This window comes from Passer domesticus, chromosome 8 (assembly GCF_036417665.1).
Source record: "Passer domesticus isolate bPasDom1 chromosome 8, bPasDom1.hap1, whole genome shotgun sequence".
Lineage (NCBI taxonomy): Eukaryota > Metazoa > Chordata > Aves > Passeriformes > Passeridae > Passer > Passer domesticus.
The window spans coordinates 2,184,585-2,203,647 of NC_087481.1; the positions used below are offsets into that span (position 1 = coordinate 2,184,585).

The window sequence follows — 19,063 nt, forward strand, 5'->3', positions numbered from 1 at the left end:
AATGGCTTCCCAGGCAGGCTCCTGGAGCAGAAGTGGCTTTTCAGAGCCCAGGCAGAAATGAGCCCTGAGGCAGCAGCTCTGCAGTGCTGGCCACCAGGCCGGGCTGCCAAGGGAGGCTTCTGGCCATGCCCTGCAAGCAGCTACTGCTGCCAAGGAGCCTTTGGTGCCTCAGGCTCTGCCTGGCACAGCTCCCAGCACGGCACTCTGGCCTTGTGCCCAAGCCCTTCCCTGTGCTGGGGCTGGCCTGGGCCTTTTCCTGCAGCGGGACCTGCCCTGCTCCTGGCACAGGAAAGGCAGTTCCTGCTGGAGCAGGAGGCTCTGCCTGCAGTGGGCTCTAACTCCAGCAAGGCCCTGTTGATTTCAAAATTGCTTCCTAGAACAGCATATTCTAATAACTGTTATAATTCCAGTACTGTGGTTAAGATCTTTCTGACTAATCATGATCACAATCCATCAGGACTGTATTTATAGAACTTTATCTGGTATTCCATCATTAATCGTGTGGGAAAAATTGCATTAAGGTTCAATTCCACCTCTCCAATCTTTTATACATAAACCTTTGACAAAGTCTGGGGCTGGGATTGGATGCAGCCTCTCCCAGTCTCCTCTCTTAGAAGGAATTTTACAAGTCTAGGGGTCCTGCAGGGGTTTGAGGTTCCATGGTGGCTGTTGGAAGTAATTTCTCCACCTCATGTCTCAACAGGAGTTTCTGTAATAAAGAAATGAAGCTTTTGCCTGAAGCTCCCACTGTGCTCATGACAGGAACCCCTGTGAGTGTCTGGGACATCCTGGCTCTGTGGCAGCCTGGGGACTCCTGGGATATCACCATGGAATGGCTGTGACTGCTTCTGAGCACAGGGCTCTTTACCATCCCCTGAAACCCCTGGGAGGTGTCCATGGAGCCCCTGTCTCTGCCTATGACATTCCAGCTCTTGAACAGCCTGGAGACTCTTGGAATGTCCCTATGGAACCCCTCTGAGGGCCTGTGACAAATCTGATCCTTAGCATGGCAACCATCACCAGGACCCTGTTGCTATGGGTCATGGGATCCCAGATGCACAGAATTGGCTGAGCTGGGAGGGACCCATCAGGATCCTGGAGTCCAACTGCTGGCCATGCACAGGACACCCCAACAATGCCAGCCTGGGCCTGGCAGCGCTGGCCAAACGCTGCTGGAGCTCAGAGAGCCCTGGAGCTGGGAGCCTTCCCTGGGGAGCCTGGGCAGTGCCCCAGCAGCCTCTGGGGAAAAACCTTTTCCTGAGATCCAACCTCAGCCTGCCCGGACTCAGCTGCAGCCGCTCCCTCCAGTCCTGGGCACCAGAGGGAAGAGGTTCCCCCAGCCCCAGCCAGGGACCCGCTCCCAAGGCTGTTGCCATGGCCACCAGGGCTGGGACCAGCTGGGATGCTCGGTTTCCACACGCCGGGGTTTAGGAATGGGATTCCCCAATGTCCTGCTCCCACTAAAACCGCACTGCCGCTCGCTGCCCTCCCACCTCCCATGGAAAGAACAAAAGGCAAAGATCATGGGCTGGGATAAGAACAATTTAATGGGAATAGCAATGAGATAAACAACAAACAGGATGAGAAACAATACTGGTAACAGAAGGGAAAAGAAAAACTATTTACAGGGAAAACTACAACATCAACAACCGTCTCTTCCTGGCCACATATTTCCTCCTGCCTGGAAAGGACACCCTCCTCTTTGCGAAAGAGAGAGTCCCTTGCCTGCCCCTGGCAATAACCTAAGGTGGGACTGAATGTAACATCATGGCCATGGCCACACCGTCATGTTCTTCAATCTCACATCATATCATTGACAGAACCAGGAAAAGCCACAGGTGTCTTCCCAGCATGGATCACAGGGACCATGGATCACAAGGGCTCTTCCCAATGTGGGCTCTCCAGTGGGGGGACGAAGTCAGGGCAGTGCACGAAGCTCCTTCTGCAGTTGGGGCATTTATAGGGCTTCCCTTAACTGTGCCTCTGGTGGTGTCTGTTCAAGTTACAACTCTGGGTGAAGCTCTTCCCACACTGGGAACACTCGTAGGGCCTCTCCCCAGTGTGGATTCGCCGGTGGGTGATGAGGTGGGAGTTGTACTTGAAGCCCTTCCCGCAGTCGGGGCAGCGGAAGGGCCTCCCCTTTGTGTGAATTCTCTCATGCAGGAGGAGATTGGAGCTGGTTTGGAACCTCTTCTGGCACTCAGGACACTCATAGGGCCTCTCCCCAGTGTGGATGCGTTGATGCCTGACAAGTTTTGAGCTGCAGCTGAAGCCCTTCCCACACTCCCCACACTCATAGGCCCATTCCCCTGTGTGGATCATCTGGTGGCTGATCAGGGTGCTGCTCTGCCTGAAGCTCTTCCCACACTCCAAACACTTGTAGGGCTTCTCCCCATCACGAAGCTGCTCATGGGTCACCAGCCCCAATCCCCGGCTGAAGCTCTGTCCACCTTCCTGGCTCAGGGTGCGGCCTTTCACTTCAGAGCACCCTGGGCTGGGTTTGGTGCCCCTCCTCCTGTGCCATCTCTGGAGCTTTTCCTCCCTGTTGGATTCCTGCCCCGTGGAGCCGCTCAAATCTGCCTCTTCCTCGAGGTTCTTCTGTGGGGATTTGTCCTCCCTGGTCTCCATCCTCACCTCCCTCTCTGGGGGAGGAAGGACAAGGTGAGGATGGGATTTGCCCCTATGCCACAGGGAAAGGGAAGAAGATCCCCCAGTGCATCCCCAGCAGGACAGCAGTGGGATTGTCCTGCAGCTGGGGGCATTGCTGGGCTGGGAGATGGAGCAGGAGAGTGGGGGAAAGGGGCACTGACTTCCTCCTCACCTGCCTGGATGTCCTGGGGCATCTTCCTCTTCCTCACAGCCTGCTCCTCCATCCAGCCAAAGTTTGGGAATGAGAAATCCTGGTTTGGGGAAAAATACAGTGTATGACTACATTGGATTAGGGGGTTCCTCCTGCCCAAGTCCATCTCCAGTGTTGCGGCACATCCACAACGAGCCCCTGTGAGCAACCTGCACTCCCAGAGCCCGGAGCACGCTTGCTTAACCTGCTGATGGACAAGGCCAGGGAAGGGTCTGTGTGCACAGCTCCAAACACAGTTCATTACAATGCAGAGGGTCCAGGCACAGAGACAAAATGGGGCTGAGGACACAGGGTTTGATAAGGGGGGAAAGGGGCGGGTCTGAGGGCCAAGGGCCAATGGGAACTGAGCACAGGTGGTGCAGAGGAGGGGCAGCCAACTGGGGAACCAATGAGGTAACAGGGGTGGAGCATTGCATTAACCTGGGACCAATGGGGGACAAGAAAGGGGAGAACATTCTAGGGGGAGTACATATAAGGAAAAAAGGGCAGCTGGACTGGGTGATGCCAATGAAGGCTGCTGCATTAACATGAGCCTGCAAATGCTGATGGTGAGAGGATTGTCCTCAGAGGGGTGTCTCTCTCTGACCCTGGTCACCTTTGCCCTGAGGTATTGCAGTTCCAATGTTGGCCCCTGTGCCTCCACACTCTAGAAGTCACTGGAATCTGGTGCCCAAGTAAACCTCCAAAACACCGAGATTCAGTCCCCCAAAATGCACAAATGACCAAGATTCAGCAAAAACACCCAACCTTGGTTTCTCCTCTCTGGTCTTTTCCACTTTGGGCTCCTGGAGGCCACTCCCCTGTCTGGGTTGCTGCAGGTCAGGTTTGTATTGGTGTTCCCCCTCTCTGGGCTGCTGGGGCTCCTGGCAATCCCGCAGGTTCCCCTTCTCTGGGCTCACCACTTTGGCATCACAGGCGTCCCAGGGGTCAGCACTGCCCGGGGTCCCTGTTTCAGAGTCCTGGGGTATCCATGGCTCCCCCCTGTCCATGCTGCCAACATGTCCAGGCTTCTGGAGCACCCCCAGCTCTCGCATTGCCCGTTTCTGCTCCCCCCAGTGCCGGTTTCCCTGCCAGCCCTGCCGGTCCTGGGCGATCCCCAGGTGGCTCTGGGCTGACAGTGCAGCCCCTGGGCCGGGCAGAGCCAGCCCCAGCACGGGGGGACCCCGCATCCTGCGCTGCCTCGGCAGCCGCGCCCAGCGCCGGGCACGGAGCTCGGGCAGCCCCCGCCGCCCCCTGCCCAGGGAGCCCCGGGGACCCCCGCAGCCGGGGCTGGCTCTGAGCGAGGCGGCCCCGAGCCCGGCTGCGTGGCCAGGGGGGCACGGCGAGCCCGGGGCCTCTGTGCCAGTGCTTCCCCCGCTCTCCCTCAGCCTTTTCCCGGCCCGGCCCCCCGAGCACAGAGCTCTGCCCGGGGCTCCCGGCCCGAGGGGCGGCTCCGGGCCCGCCCGGCCGCTCCCGGCTCCCACAGCCCGCCCGGGGCCGCCAACAAAACTTCCCAGCAACAAACCCACAAACCAACCCCTGCCACCCTGTCCTGCTGCGCCTTCCCAGGGACCCCAGCCCCGCGGCAATGCCCCCGGTGCATCGGGACAAAAAGCTGCTCCAGCCCAGCCCCTCGGCAGCCCCAGCTGCGGCCCGTCCCTGGCACAGCGATCCCGGCAGCTGCCCCGCTGTGGCAGCTGTGGCTCTGGAGCAGGGAGGCTCTGCGGGACCCCCGGGCTGGGCCCCCTTCCAGCCCGTGCCCGCCCCGCACCTTCAGCCCGGCCTCTCTCGCTGCTCCGGCTCCTGCACAGTCCCCGCTCTCCATTCCATGGCCCCTGGGGCTCTCCTCTGGGGCTCCTAGAACACCCGGCAATGGAAAACAATCCATTCTGGTGCTCCCTGGCCAGGCCACAACTGAAACTTTGTTCCTTTTGCCTGGCTACAGAGACCCCCAGGGCGTTTTCTGCACACAGTCCCAGCCCCCAGCGCTTGCTAAAGGCGCTCCCTGCAAATGTCACTGTGCCAGGGCCCTGTCCTTGCTGTCACCTGCTGGGGCTGGCCATGCACAGAGCTCCTGGACTTGCATTTCCAGCTGCTGTGCAGCCAAAGCTGAGGCATCTGCAGCTGCCTGAGTGCAAAAACTGCAATAGGAGCCTCTCTCCAGGGGGAAATCTCCCCCTCCTGTGCCAGCCCCTGGCAATGCTGCCATTTTCTGCTGCTGCTGCTGCTGCTGCTGCTGCTGCTGCTGCTGCTGCTGCTGCTGGGGCACTCGGGGCTCTGGCTGAGCAGCAAAGGTGACCCTGAGCCAGGAGCTTTCCTTGGCTGCAGCAAAGCCTTGGCACCCAAAGCCCTTCCCAGCGCTGTGCCCTGTGCCAGGAAGGATTGTGCCAGCCGAGCTGACCCAAAATTTCTTCTCCCAGGCAGTTTTAGGACACGCACCATGGAGAAGCCAGAGCCCACTCTCAGCTTTGTGCAGTGCTCCAGAAGAATCCTGTGTGTGAAGCAGCCTGGGAACAGGTTTTGGTGTCAGGGGAGGGGAGCTCAGAGCCTATTTCTGCCCTGTGGGCTGAGGCTCTGCATTTCCAATGGCTCTGCAGCTGCCAAAGGGGCCTTTTTGGCTCAGCTGAGAACAGTTCTGCTGAAAGCCTGTCATAAACCTGCTTTTCCTGCAAATGTGCCCAATGAAGCCTCATTTTTTTACAGCCCTATGTCTTGTGTGTGTGCAGATGTGACTGCTGAAGGATGGAAGAGCTCTGCTGGGGCGAGTTCTCTTTTTCTTTTGTTGTTTGTTTGGTTAGGTTTGGTTTGTTGTTCTTTATTTTGTTTTCGGTTGTTTGTTTTTGTTGGATCATTGTTTTTGTTTTGTTTTGGGTGGCTTTTTTTGTTTGGGTGGTGGGGGTTTTTTTGATATGGTTTTCTTTGGGTTTTGGTTGTTTTTGGTTGTTTATTTGGGTTTTTTTTGGTTGGTTGGTTGGTTTTTTGGTTTTTTTTTTTTAGTTTTTTTTGTGTGGTTTTTTTGTTTGTTTGTTTGTTTGTTTGTTTGTTTGTTTGTTTTTTCATGTTTTTTAATGGATTCCCATGTGAGCTCTGAGCAGAGCTTTGTAACTGTGTCTGTCACTTGTCTGTGGCACTGTGCGGGTGGCCAGGGGGACCTTCCCCGAGCTGTGTGCAGAGGAATCCACATCAGCCCAGGCTGGGCTGGGCAGTGGCCGCTCAGTTCCATGGACTGGACACGGCTCTGGACGCTTCCCTTGGAGCGTCTGCAGGGAGGGAACGCTGGGGCTGTCACTGCTGGGGTGTCACAGACAGGGGAATGCTGGGGCTGTCACCGCTGGGGTGTCACAGACAGGGGAACGCTGGGGCTGTCACGGCTGGGGTGTCACACACAGGGGAACGCTGGGGCTGTCACCGCTGGGGTGTCACACACACAGGGGAACGCTGGGGCTGTCACCGCTGGGGTGTCACACACAGGGGAACGCTGGGGCTGTCACCGCTGGGGTGTCACAGACAGGGGAACGCTGGGGCTGTCACCGCTGGGGTGTCACACACAGGGGAACGCTGGGGCTGTCACCGCTGGGGTGTCACACACAGGGGAACGCTGGGGCTGTCACCGCTGGGGTGTCACAGACAGGGGAACGCTGGGGCTGTCACCGCTGGGGTGTCACACACAGGGGAACGCTGGGGCTGTCACCGCTGGGGTGTCACAGACAGGGGAACGCTGGGGCTGTCACCGCTGGGGTGTCACACACAGGGGAACGCTGGGGCTGTCATCGCTGGGGTGTCACACACAGGGGAACGCTGGGGCTGTCACAACTCCTGCCCTGTCCCCAACAGCTCTGCCAGTGCCTCGAGGTGACACAAAGGCTGAGCCAAAGGGTGAGAATTGCAGAAGGGGCTGAGCTGGCAGGGGCCCATTGGGATCACCAAGTCCAGCCCCCAGCCCTGCACAGACCCCCCAACAATCGCAGCCTGAGCAGCCCTGGGAGTGGTGTCCAAAGGCCTCTGGAGCTCCGGCAGCCTCAGGGCTGTGCCCATTCCCTGGGGAGCCTGGGCAGTGCCTGAGCCCTCTCTGGGGGAAGAAGCTTTTCCTGATCTCCAGCCGAGCCCTAACCTGGCCCAACTCCAGCCATTCCCTCAGGTCCTGTCCCTGCCCACCTGGACAGAGATGAGAGCTTGCCCAGAGCAGCTGTGGCTGCCCCTGGATCCCTGGCAGTGTCCAAGGCCAGGTTGGACAGGGCTTGGAGCAGCCTGGGATAATGGAAGGTGTCCCTGCCCATGGCAGGGGGTGGAATGCGATGAACTTTAGGGTCTCTTCCAAGCCAAGTCATTCTGTGATTCTGTGATTTTGGGAGAGAGGCTGAAGCTCTGGCTCAGCTTTATCTCCCCAGATGTCTGGGCCCAGCAGCAGCCATGGGTGGGATCATCTCCTCCTCCCTCTCCCTGTAGCTGGAACTCACCCAACAGCAGCAGCTGAATAATGTCCCTCATGGGCAGTGAGTGCCAGAAAGGAATGTTCCTCCTTGGGGAAACACATTATCCTTGGAATTCAGCAGAGCATTGAAATGGCCCCCTTGGCACCTCAGCACCACTGACATCTCCTCTTACTGTACTTGGCCCGGGAGATCTCCCGGAGCAGCTGCAGAGGAGTCGCTGTCAGGACGAGGGACATTTATCAATGGTTGATGTAGATCAAAACAAGCTCTGGCATCATACCAAATATTTATTTGTCACTGGGAAATAAATGCAGATGTCCCCATGCCACAATCTCAGTCCCCCCGGGGTTCCTTTGTTTAGTTTTATCCCCTGATATGGAGACACAGGAGCTCTCCCAGCTGGACAGGGTGTCAGGAGTCCCTTCCTGAGCTTGACACCCTTGGAGAGGGTGAACAAGGAGGTTCCTTCTTGCAGGAGACTGTATGGGTTTTGGAAAGAGGCCAGACCTGGAGAAGCTCCTTCTACAACCCCTCAGCACCGGCAATCTCACATCTTTATTTGTGTGACTGTCTTGTCAGGGCAGGGAGAGGGGAGAGAGGAGCCTCCTTTGGGCAGGGAGAGGAGGCAGAGACACCAAAAGCAGGAGTCCCAAAGGGATCTGGGCAGATCTGGATCCCATGGCTGCAGTAGGTGTGCCATTCCTAAATCCAGTTTGGGAGAGCCACGGCTGTGTTGCTGTGTAAGCTCTGAGGTATCTGCTGGTGGGAGGTGTTCAGGTTCATCCTGTTTGCATCCCCAGGTCCTGCAGAGCCGCTGTTAAACAGTGCCAGGAGATGCTCCTGGCACTGACCCTGGCATGGCTCAGGCCTCAGGTTTCCTCCATCAATCCCACCTCAGAGCTTCACTCTGGTGGGCAGGTGTTAGTGGGTCAAGAGGAGCACAATCCAGAGAATTGGAGCATGGTTTCATGTTGGCAATTCTGGGAATGGGTTTCTCTGGCAGGATGCTGGACACCAGGGATTTCTGCCCTCCTTTCTCAGAAGAGTTTGGGATTCTCCTGTTAGTGCTGTTCCACAGCTTCCACCATCCCTACTCCTTTCCTTGACACTTCCCCAGCTCCCAGTGTCCTTTCTGAGGGGGAAGAAAGGAACGGCCATGGTGGCACCACCTGGCTGCCTCGGACTCCAGCTGCTCCTGGAGTTCCAGCGTGTCCGGCACAGCCGCTCTCCGTGGGGCTGGGACTTGGTTCAGGCCCCACAGTCCCTGTCAGTGGCCACTCCCCGCTGGGCTCACGCTCTGGCCGTGTGGGGCTCCTGAAGGGTCAGCGGGTCTGGCTGAGCACTCCCAGCTCTGCAGCTCCTGACTCATCCCAGGGATGGGGTCCCGCAGTCCCGCTCGGTGCCGTGTTGCCAACGGGGCCCTGTTTTGGGGTGGCCATGGGTACCTGCTGTTCCTCCACCCTCAGCAGCCCCACAGCAGAAGGGTTCTCTGGGAGCCCAGGTAAGGGATTCAGCTGTGGAATTCTTCTGTCTCCACAGCATCTCTCCCAAAAGTCCTTTGGGCTTCCTGAAATACCGTCTCCTGAGGGGATCCATGCCAGGGAGTCCCAGAGCCTCTGGGCCAGTCCCAGTGGGGTGTTTTTGCCATTCCCAGTCGTGGTCACTTCAGCTTCTGATGTGCTCAGGCCTAAGTGGCAGCCTCAGCCAGAGCTGGGTTACAGGACAAAACCTGGGCATTATGTGACTAACACCATCAGTTTTATTGAGCTAAAAAGAGATGACCCATATGATTCTGCTGCTGTTTAAAACCAAACCAGCTGCTGTGGAGACTTCCACATAATCTTGTGTAGTTACCTGCAAGAAATGCATCATTCTAAGAAATTTCCCCAATTGACATGAATAGAGGCTTGTAGGATATTTTAGGGGAAACCCTCCAAGCTGAGGACTGTGCCCTGGCCAATCCCTGGCCCCTTCTGGCCAGGAAAAGTGCCATGAGACCCAGGAGTTTATGTGCTAAAAATATAATCAAGTCACTTTGCCTTGCTGATTTGGGCCTATAAATGCTGGACCTGCATTTGGAACAAATTTGGAGAACTCACCTATGGGTGGATGCACCACATGGGATTTTCCCAATCTCTTGGAAGAGTTCTCCAGGTCCTTGCTGTGAAATGGGACCTTTCAGCAACTGCAGACTCTGGATGATGGTAAAGTATTTAGGCAACTGGTGATGTGTCTTTCTCAATCCCTATCCTTTCTCTCCTATAATAATGATTTAGTGCATTACCTTGCTTCTTTTTGCTTGTTGCTAAATCCAAGCATGTAGTTTTATTGAATGCATAATTTAACTTTTGTGTTGCCTTAACACTCCCAGTAAATAAGACCATTCTTCCCATTGGTTTCTGTGTTCTTTAAATCACCCCAGTCAGCTGGCAGAACAGGTATCAGAACCTGATGAAAGCCAGGCTCTGCTGTGATCTAGCTGGGCCCCATGGAATGCAGAGGGCCACTGTCAGTCCATGGAACCCATGGAAGCAAGGCTCAGATGTGACAAAGGCGTGCACCATGGAACCCAAGAGCCCCTCATGGAACCAGGGCTGCAGTGTGTCACCGAGGGAGGGACCTCATGGCAGCAGGAGAGAATTGTGAGGCTGTGCAACAACAGGGCACCAAGGTTCCACTGTGACTTGATAGAACCCCATGGACGTGAATGGCCCCAAACCAGGCCAAGAGACACTTCCCAGACAAAGCCCAAGGAGGGGATTTGCTTTATTCAGCACACCGGGTCTGCAGGGATATCTCCTCCTGACAGCGCACGCAGGCACACAGCAGATTACAATATATGGTTATACTCTATGCATATTCATGTTTCTCCTCAGAAAAGGTGAGGTTATGCAAACGATTTCTCAGTACTCATTACAATCATTAGCATACACGAGGCACAGGTGCAGTGCACACTGGTGGTGGCACTGAGGAAGGCTCTGCGTCTTCCTCAGGGGTCTCCTGATGAAGGATGGACATCTTCATCACCGTGCCCTTTTCACCTTTCTCCTCTAGGCATGCACAGTCTCTTGTTGGCTGTTTCAGCAATTTCCTCACTGGTTTTAGCAAGCTCTGCCCTTCATTTCTGCCAGTTTTGTTCCCTATTTCTTGCCAAGTTTCATCCTGTGTCTTTAGCTTGTGGCTGAATTTTTGCAAGCTTCCTTGTTGGGTGCAATGTCTCTTATTCTTGCTCAAGTATTCCTAGGCACAGTGCTTTTAACCCTTTCACAACCATGGACTGGAGAGCCACTCCTGGACACTGGGAATTCCTGCAGGTGCCTCCACCTTTGCAGCCAGTGAGGCTCCAACCTCGCTGTGAGAGGCCACAGCTTTTACAGTGTTAAACAAACAAGCTGACATCACTGCTAGTGTGGGAATAACTGGTTTAATTCTCCTGTTTGGCTTCTTCCAAAGCCTGGCCAGGGCTCAAGGAGGAACCAAGGGAGGTGACTTTGATCCCACAGCCCCAAACAAAGCCAGATGGGGCCTTGCTGGTTTCCAAACACAGAAAGGTAAATCCATATTTCAGCAGTGAACACATACAGAGATCATATTGCTAATAATGATTCATTAATGAGCAGATACAAAGATAACATCTGGTTGGAAGGTTTATCTAGAGCTCAGCTTTGGCTCAGGGCCTGCTGTTCAGGCCACAGTCAGGGCCTGATGAGGCCTCAGGGGTTCAATCAGTGCTTCGACCTACAGATGAACTGCAACCTTCAAAACAATTTTTTCAATAATAGAACCTTAGATTTAGGTATTAGGCATAAAGGCATCAGCTCTTGTTCTTCAACTAAGTGCTGTTCAAGTTCATTACTCAGAGCTATAATTTGCATTCCTTTAAAAGAGCCCTAATTAGCTGCTCTTCTCTGTTCTTTATCAAATGCCCCTTTTTTCTTGAGACTATGTCTGTTTTTAGACAAGTCTCAGTACTCCATTTCCAGCACAAGGTGTCACAACAACTCTAACATGGATTCATAACACACCAAGTGCTCACACTGCAATGATCACAGTGACTGCCACAAATGCATTTCACAGCAGCTTCCAATTTGGGAGCCAATCCCACCAGGAAGAATTTTCTTCTTTCTGCCACTCTTCTCCTGATCTTTCTATCAAGGAGATTGCTGATTGTTGGACCTCAAACCCAGCACTGATAGACATCCCTGCAACATTCCTGTCCTAGAATAGCCCAGGTTCCTCCCTGGCCAGCAAGCAGATCATCCAAGGCTGTGTGGTTCTGCAGAGCCCCATTCGTGTTTGTTGGAGCTCACAGGATGTACTATTGGATATTTTCATAGCATCATTTTTTACTTCTTCTAATAATCAACTTAGTTTGTTAATGTAAATTGGGGGCAGCCGTGCACAGCCAGGGGTTTCCATTTCCCCAGTGGGCCATTGTTAAGGGTATGGAGTACATCTGGGAGATGGGGTCTCCATGGGGACAGGTTCCCATCTCCTCATTATGTCAACTGCTCTTTTAACAAACCTTCACCCATTCAACCAATCCTGCAGCTTGTGGATTGTCTGGGATATGAAAAACCCAGCAGTCTTAATCACTGAATTTTTTACAGTAACAGACAAAGCATTCCGCATCACAGTATAAACAAATCCTATAAAAAATGCCAATTTCATACTTTCCTCCTTTATTCATTACACACAATTCACAAAGTTTACCACTGACATTTGGGTCTTGGCCAGTCCTTTTCTCTAGGGTATTTAGTGTTACAGTGAGCAGCCAAAGCTAACAAATTATTGTCAGCCTTATTTCACATTAGCAATTTTTAATAATACAGATATAGATTATTGTGTTATATTATATATTATTATTATTATATCACTTGCACAAACAAACCTGAGCTCAGGATTGAAACCTTCTTCTGTCACTCCATGTGGCAGTGTTCCAACAATAGTTTTTCCTTCAGTTGGTGCTGTTTCCAATGTGTCATTAACAAAATTCACCCTTGTCTTCCAAAAACACAAGTTTTTTTTCTTATTCCATATGTAATTTTTGGATGCATTTTAAGACATCCAGGGGTTCAGCTTCTTTTAACTGACTGCCCCACTGCTCACATCTGCTCTGACCTCAGCCCACTCCAGAGCCAGCCAACTCCAGGGAAGGGCTTCCCATCTGGGAATTTCTGATGGGACCGATTCCTCACATTTACATTTAAAAATGACATTTTCTTGTCATCTGGCCCGACTGTGCCAGGTTTGTTTTACCAGTGGGCAGGATCAGCACCAAAGACACAGACTCCAACTGAAGGAATCAGTGTCATTTACTGCAGCTCAAAGCAGCAAAGGATCACAAAAGGAGCAGCTCAGCAATGCACCCAATCATCAGCACCAAAGATTGCCTGCAGTGATTAAGAAAGATCCAGCAGCTGTTACCCTCAAGTTTTACCATCCCCCAGATCCACACAGCAGCTGGGGGAAGCTGTCCCAGCCAAGGGCTGCAGAGCCACTCCTGGACACTGGGAATTCCTGCAGGTGCCTCCAGCCACAGCTGAGGCTCCAACCTCGCTGTGAGAGGGCCCAGCTCTGACAGTGCTGAATGAAGAAATTGACAGCACTTCTAGTGCAGGAACATCTGGTTTCATCCACCTCCTGGGTTCCTCCCAAAGCCTGGCCAGGGCCCCAGGAGGAACCAATGGAGCTGACTTTGATCCTTCAGCCCCAAACAAGGCCAGATGTCAGATTTCATGGCCCTGTCTGGCTTCCAAATACAGAAAGATCAATACATGTGTCACTAATGAGTAGCTACATCTATCACAGTGCTAATGACCATGCATATTTCATTAATGAGCAGATACAAAGATAACCTTTGGTTGAAAGGTTCATCCAGAGGCCACCTTTGGCTCAGGGCCTGTTGTTCAGGCCTCACTCAGGGCTGTTGTCCAGGCCTTGGCACTTCAGGGACGTGGTTTAGTGCTGGGCTTGGCACTGCTGGGTGAACAGCTGGACTGGATGAGCTCAGAGGTCTTTTCCAACAGAAAGGATTCTGTGATTCCGTGATTCTATCTGCTGAATTCAGCTAGGTCCATGTTAGCAGCACTCATTTGCTCACAAAGTCTCCTCTTGCTCAGCTCCTGTGGCCTGAGGCTTCAGCTCCTTCAGCTGCTGGTGCTAAGCTGCTCATGCTGAACGAGACGAATTGGAGAGAAGAACACAATCCATCCAATTCCTTCTGGGACACGCAGAGGGGAGGGTGTGGAAACAGGAGCATTGTTTGCTGTGGCCTCCTCTCTGTCCTTCACACCTTTCAATGCTTTGAACCAGCCAGGAGCTTTCTCCAAGAGTGCAATGGAGCACCTGTTCCTGCTCTCATGTCTTGACTCTCTCCAGTCTCTGACCTTGCCTGGTTTTGTCCCTCTTGCTGTGCCCTCTGCTCCCCCAGGGCTCAGTGGCTGCTGCCCAGGACTGTAGGACTGGCACAGCTGCAGTGGTCGAGACCCTCCTTGCTGTGGCCTTGGAGCTGCCTGGTCACTGCAGCCTTTTCCATCTGGAAGCTCCCCATGGACAGGGAGTCCTCAGCTCCGTTCCTTGCACAATCTCCAGGAGCCCAGGGCTGCCATCTCAAGTCCCTGCTGGCACTGGGGGCTCCCAGGTGCCTCAGGCTGCTGTGACACCGCTGCAAATGGGAATGAAGAGTGGCAGGGACTGTGCTGAAATGTCACTATAGGACACAAGACAACACGACGCAGAGACGCTGTTACTCTCAAGGCAGGAAAGAGGGCAAGTTTATTTTTTTACTCCAACATTTATAGATATCGAAAGGTGACAGTGGATTGGAGGGTGAAAGTGCCACCTCTCCAAGGACAAACAAACAGTCCATCAAGTTTCTCCTCCTCCATAAAAGAATGCAAAACAATAAGTTGTTTACAGAAAGTGTGTGAGAAAGTTTGGTACAAGAATGCAAACATCAGAACACTTAGAAAATCTTAAAAAGTCAAGGCGACATTGAAAGTCAGCTCCATGTGCTGCTGCTGCTGCTGCTGTGGGGTCATTTGTCCAGCCCTGCCCCAGAGTCAGGGATCAGATCCAGGCCCTGCTGCTGCTCCCTCGGGATCAGCCCCGGTTTGGGTGTTGCTGTCAGGGCCAGCAGGAGCGGTGGCTGGAGCAGCAGGTGCTGACAGTGCCCCAAGCCCTGGGGCTGGAGGGGTCCCTGGGCTGGGCTGGGAGGGAGCTGCCACTTGTTCTCCCTCTGCCCCAAGCAAAGCTGGGCTGGGCACAAGTGGGGCAGCACAGCCACCAGGGAGCCTGCGAGTCTCTTCCAGCCCTGGCTGCTCAGAGTTTGGGCTTGGAGCCTCAGGTGGCCAAAGGCAGCTGCTCCTGGTCCCTCTGGGTGTGCCCCCATGTTCAGCAGTGCTGCTCCATCAGTCTGTGCCCAGCAATGGGGAAAAGCCTCAGCCCTGCAGGGCCAGGAGCTGCCGGGCTCTGCCTGAGCAGCTCAGCCAGCAGGAAGGGAGCTGCTCCACACGGGAAACAGGAGCAAAGGGCTGCAGCACCTCGTGCTGGGGCAGAGCCCAAATTCTGAGAGGGAATAACAGAGTTATTCATGTGCATTGGTGCATCAGCACTGCAGGTGCTGTGCCTGCAAACACAGGGTTCGAGATCTGCAAAAGAATTCTGCAGCTCTTGACTGGATCAGCATGTCAGCAGTGCTGAACTCCAGCACAGTCCAAATGAAACACTTCAGACCTCTGCTCATATCTGCTAGCTTTTTTTCTTCAGGGTATCAAGAGAAAAGTAAACAGAGGAGGAGCCGACATTTTCATTGTTTGTCAGAAATGTTTCTCTTTTTGCTGTACAATCCTTTTTTATTACGAGTTCTCTGTTAAAAAAAAAGGAAAAAAGAAAAATATGAAAGATAAAAACAAAAAACAAATATGTAGTGAAAATCTTCTCTAACTTTGGATTAAGAGGTAACTGATTTTTTAAAAAGAGAACTCAGTTACTTTGTAATGGTTCTGATGGCATGGATCCATATTACTGACCTCAGCATCACGTTTTTAAAAGATTCTGGGTTTTGTTTGCAATATTAAGTTATTTTAAATTGTGATTGAATCAATAGGAAATTGAAAGATGGATTGTGCATGACTGTCTTGAGTGTAAAAATATTGCAGTTGGAAATTTGGATTTAAAGTGTTGCAAATGAAAGTTATAAATCCCAATAGATTGTGTGACAGCAGCTTTTCCTAGAGGATGTACAGCACTCCAAGGACTTCATCAGTGGGGTTGGGGGTACTTGGACCTTTGTCCTGTGCCACTCTGAGATGTCATGGAATGGAACTTCACCTGCCACCAGCCCAGGTCACCCTCTGCCAGCAAAGCTCCTTGGACCTTGTGTCCCCCAGGCAGGCACAAAGTGTTTGTGCTGCTCCCCCTTTTGCACAAACCCACAGAGAGCTGGGATTTTTCCAAGTCTCATGTCTGCATTGGGCCATATTCCTAAAGAAGCAGCAGCCCATCCCAATGAATATGGCAAGTTATATGGATGGTTGTGAGCTCTACTTCCGGCGTAGAAATCCTGAAACTGCTTCTGAATGCTGCTCCTTCAGCTCTTGGACACCTTCTCACACAGAGCTGGGGATAAAATCTCCTGGTCTCTGGCTAAAGGGTGAGTTATGCCAAAGTTAGAGCTCTGTGCGAAGTCTCTATCCATTCCTATCCTATTAATATACCAATATGTGGGCGCGTGCATGGATGTGTCTTGTACACAAAGGAAGGAGTGTGCAAGCAACGGTACTGACACTTTCACTGTCCATGTTCATCCCATACCCATGGGTACAGAGACATTATGGAAACTCGGGCACAGACATAGCCTTCTGTCCCTGGATACAGAGACATCCAAGACCCCCTGGCACACACAGACCCTTCTGTTCATGGATGCACAGACATCCAAGAGCCCCTGGCACACACAGACCCTTCTGTCCCTGGATACAGAGACATCCAAGAGCCCCTGGCACACACAGACCCTTCTGTCCCCGGATACAGAGACATCCAAGAGCCCCTGGCACACACAGACCCTTCTGTCTCTGGAGGATGGAGCGTGGTGGGTGAGGGTGGTTGGTGGGCAGCGAGTCCCGGACAGCAGGCCAGACCTGGCTCCAGCCCTGCCAGGCCCTGCCAAGGCTCAGTGCAGGATCCTCTGGAATGGGACAGCCTTTCAGCCTTGTCTCTGCCCAGAGGGGCAGTGCTGGCCTGGCAGCACAGGTTGTTTTCCCCTCAGGCTGCAGGAGATGAGAACACAACACTTGCCAGCACTGAGTGCGAGGCACAGCTCCGGGTGCTCCCCATGAACCTCAGCTCTGGGAGCACTGTCTGCCCCAAGCTCCAGGGGCTGCAGTGGGAGCCCGGCTGGGCTCTGCCCTGGGGCCATCCTGCAGGGACAGCTGGAAACAGGGAGCATTCAGCTGCCACAAACAGCCAAGCCAGGGCTGCAGGGCAGCTGCTCCAGCCCGGACTGCACTGCTGTGTGCTGTGCTCTGGGGCTGGGGCCCCCCACACAGGGGACTGGACTGGTGTGCCAGAGGAGACAGAGAAGCTTCAGCTTCAGCCTCACTGAGGTGGGTGCATCAGCTGGGAAGAGTGGGGAGGGTCAAGGGGATTCACAGAGCTCATCCTGCTGCAAGGATGAAGGGAGTGGGAACTCAGCAGTGAGGAGAGCTGAGGGCTGGAGAGTGGCTCTGAATGACACTAAAATGCCACTGGACCTCTGAAACATTGCTGCTCCTCAGCTAGTGACAGCATGAGTCCCTAAACCTGGGGCTCGGCCTTCCTTGTGGTCAGAGGCATCAAGATAGGCAACAGAGTGATGGAGACAGCAATGGGCTGGGAATTCATTGGGGGGAAAAAAAGGGAGCATTTGGGAAGTAAAAGGCAGGTGGGGGAGAGAACTGTTCAGAGAAGGGCTGAGCTACAGCTTGAGTAAGCTGAAAAATGTCATTTGGAGTCATCCCAGATTGATTTGATTTCGGAAGATATTGAACAAGTTTAATTTTTGGGAGGTGTCATGTTTTCCCTTGGAGGTGTCCACGCTGCAAACTTGAGCTGCATTGCCAAAATGCTCAAGCAAGTCTGTGCTGCAGGTGACACCATTTCTTCTTTGGCTGATTCCGGCCCGGTGCTGAGCTCCAGCAGAGCCCTGGCAGAGTCCAGAGCAGCCTCAGCATCCGCAGAGCCCGGCTGCAAGGAGAGAAAGCAGAAACTGCCCATCAGCTGAGGGCTCCTGTCCCCTTGTCCCAGCTGCCCGCAGTGCCCAGGCCATGCTGGCTGTGCCCAGAGCAGTGCCCAGAGCTGCCCATCAGTGCTGCCTTTGGGAGCAGGGCAGGAGGGCAGGACATGTGCCCAGCCTGCAGCCAGCCATGGCACATCCACCTGCTCAGCAGCTGCCCAGAGCAGGATGCTCCTGTGCTCGCTGCCATCTCCCAAAAGCTCTGAGCCCACCCTGCCAAGCAGGCAGGGACCCACCTCATGCCATCCATGGCTGGAAAAAAAAGCTGGTCCCAAACGATGTCCTCAGCCTGCTCCAAGGGCACGGCCCATCCACGCCACAGCTGCTCCCAAGAACTTCCTGATCCAGACTGGACCAACCAGAATGCTTCCTCTAGAAAAACAAACAACAAATTGTTGAAAATAGATTACAGACAAAAAGGGAAAAAAAGAACAAAGGTACAAATCATATCTCTGTGAGGGGATTGAGGAAGGCCCAAGACCTGCATGCCAGGGAAAAACCCAGCCATGTATGAGCAAAGCCCAGGTTTTCTCCCTTCCCCCTGCACTGCCCCCCACAATAACCGTGATCCCAAAGCAAACAAGGGCAGTGGAGCTGCCCAAGCCCTTCCTTGCCTGCACAGCAAAGCAGCCCCTGCACAGATTTGGGAGTCCCACCTCTGCTCCCACCATGGGGGTTTGTTTGTGTCGGGCTGGCTGCCCCAGCCCCAGCCTGGGGCACGGTGGGTGCTGGGGGCTGTTGGCAGGGCCAGGAGCCCACTCCCATTTCATACCCACCCCAGCCCATGCCCCCAGCCCTGCCAAAAGCAGCTGGGCAGCTGACTGAAGGATCAGTTGCATCCATCCCAGCAATGAGTGGGGTGGGAACTTTTATTTTGAGGCCAGGCTGTGCAATGCCCAAATCTGGGAGCATCCCCCTGCATGTGGACTCATCTGTAAATTTGCTGTGCAGCCAGGCTTTGAAGAAGGTGCCAGAATTGAAGTCCATCATCTTAAGCTTACCAGTGGCCAGGTCCAGGAAGAGGCTGTCATCCTTGATGTGATCCTTGCTGTCCCCAGCAGCAGCAGCCCCACCTGGTACAGCTTCTCTGGGGGCTCCTTCTCCTTCCCTGGGCTCAGACCAGGCTGTCAGGGGTCTGTCCAGGGCCCCAGCTGTCAGGGAACCAGGACAAGCAAAACCAGCTTGGATGGTGGCTACCAGGGCTGGGCAGAGCAGCTCAGCTCCAGCACAAGGGCTGCGTGTTCCCATCCCATGACCCTGGTGCAGTGACACGGGCTGGGTTCCTTTGCTTCTCATTGCCAAGGCATGTGTGCAGCTGTAACTTACCAGGGCCCTGCAGCACAGTGTGCCTGTGGCTCTCTCCCTTCTTCTAGGGCAGATGAATATCCTGCATCCAAGGATGACAGAACACCTCTTCTAATGAGGGTCTGGCCAAGGGGTGCATGGATAAACACCACCCAATCAGATTTTGGCACTCTGGGGAGAGAAACCAGAAACTGCCCGTCAGCTGGAGAAGGC

The 19,063-nt window shown here is 53.8% G+C and overlaps 1 protein-coding gene and 1 long non-coding RNA gene across 2 annotated transcripts in view; both read right to left on the reverse strand.

Annotated features, from left to right (window-relative positions):
* LOC135306049 (zinc finger protein 420-like) overlaps positions 1-2,322 on the reverse strand; it is a 415,160-nt gene extending 412,838 nt beyond the window's left edge. Inside the window, exon 1 of the mRNA XM_064429606.1 lies at positions 2,031-2,322. Coding sequence (XP_064285676.1) covers positions 2,031-2,322 — 292 coding nt within the window. The remainder of the gene's footprint in view (positions 1-2,030) is intronic.
* A 6,699-nt stretch (positions 2,323-9,021) lies between these two features.
* LOC135305761 (uncharacterized) lies at positions 9,022-12,664 on the reverse strand. The gene is made up of 3 exons (XR_010366745.1): positions 9,557-12,664; positions 9,372-9,466; positions 9,022-9,126 (listed from the first exon to the last, which is right to left on the reverse strand). It is a non-coding gene; the product is annotated as an uncharacterized LOC135305761 (long non-coding RNA).
* Between the last annotated feature and the right edge of the window lie 6,399 nt (positions 12,665-19,063).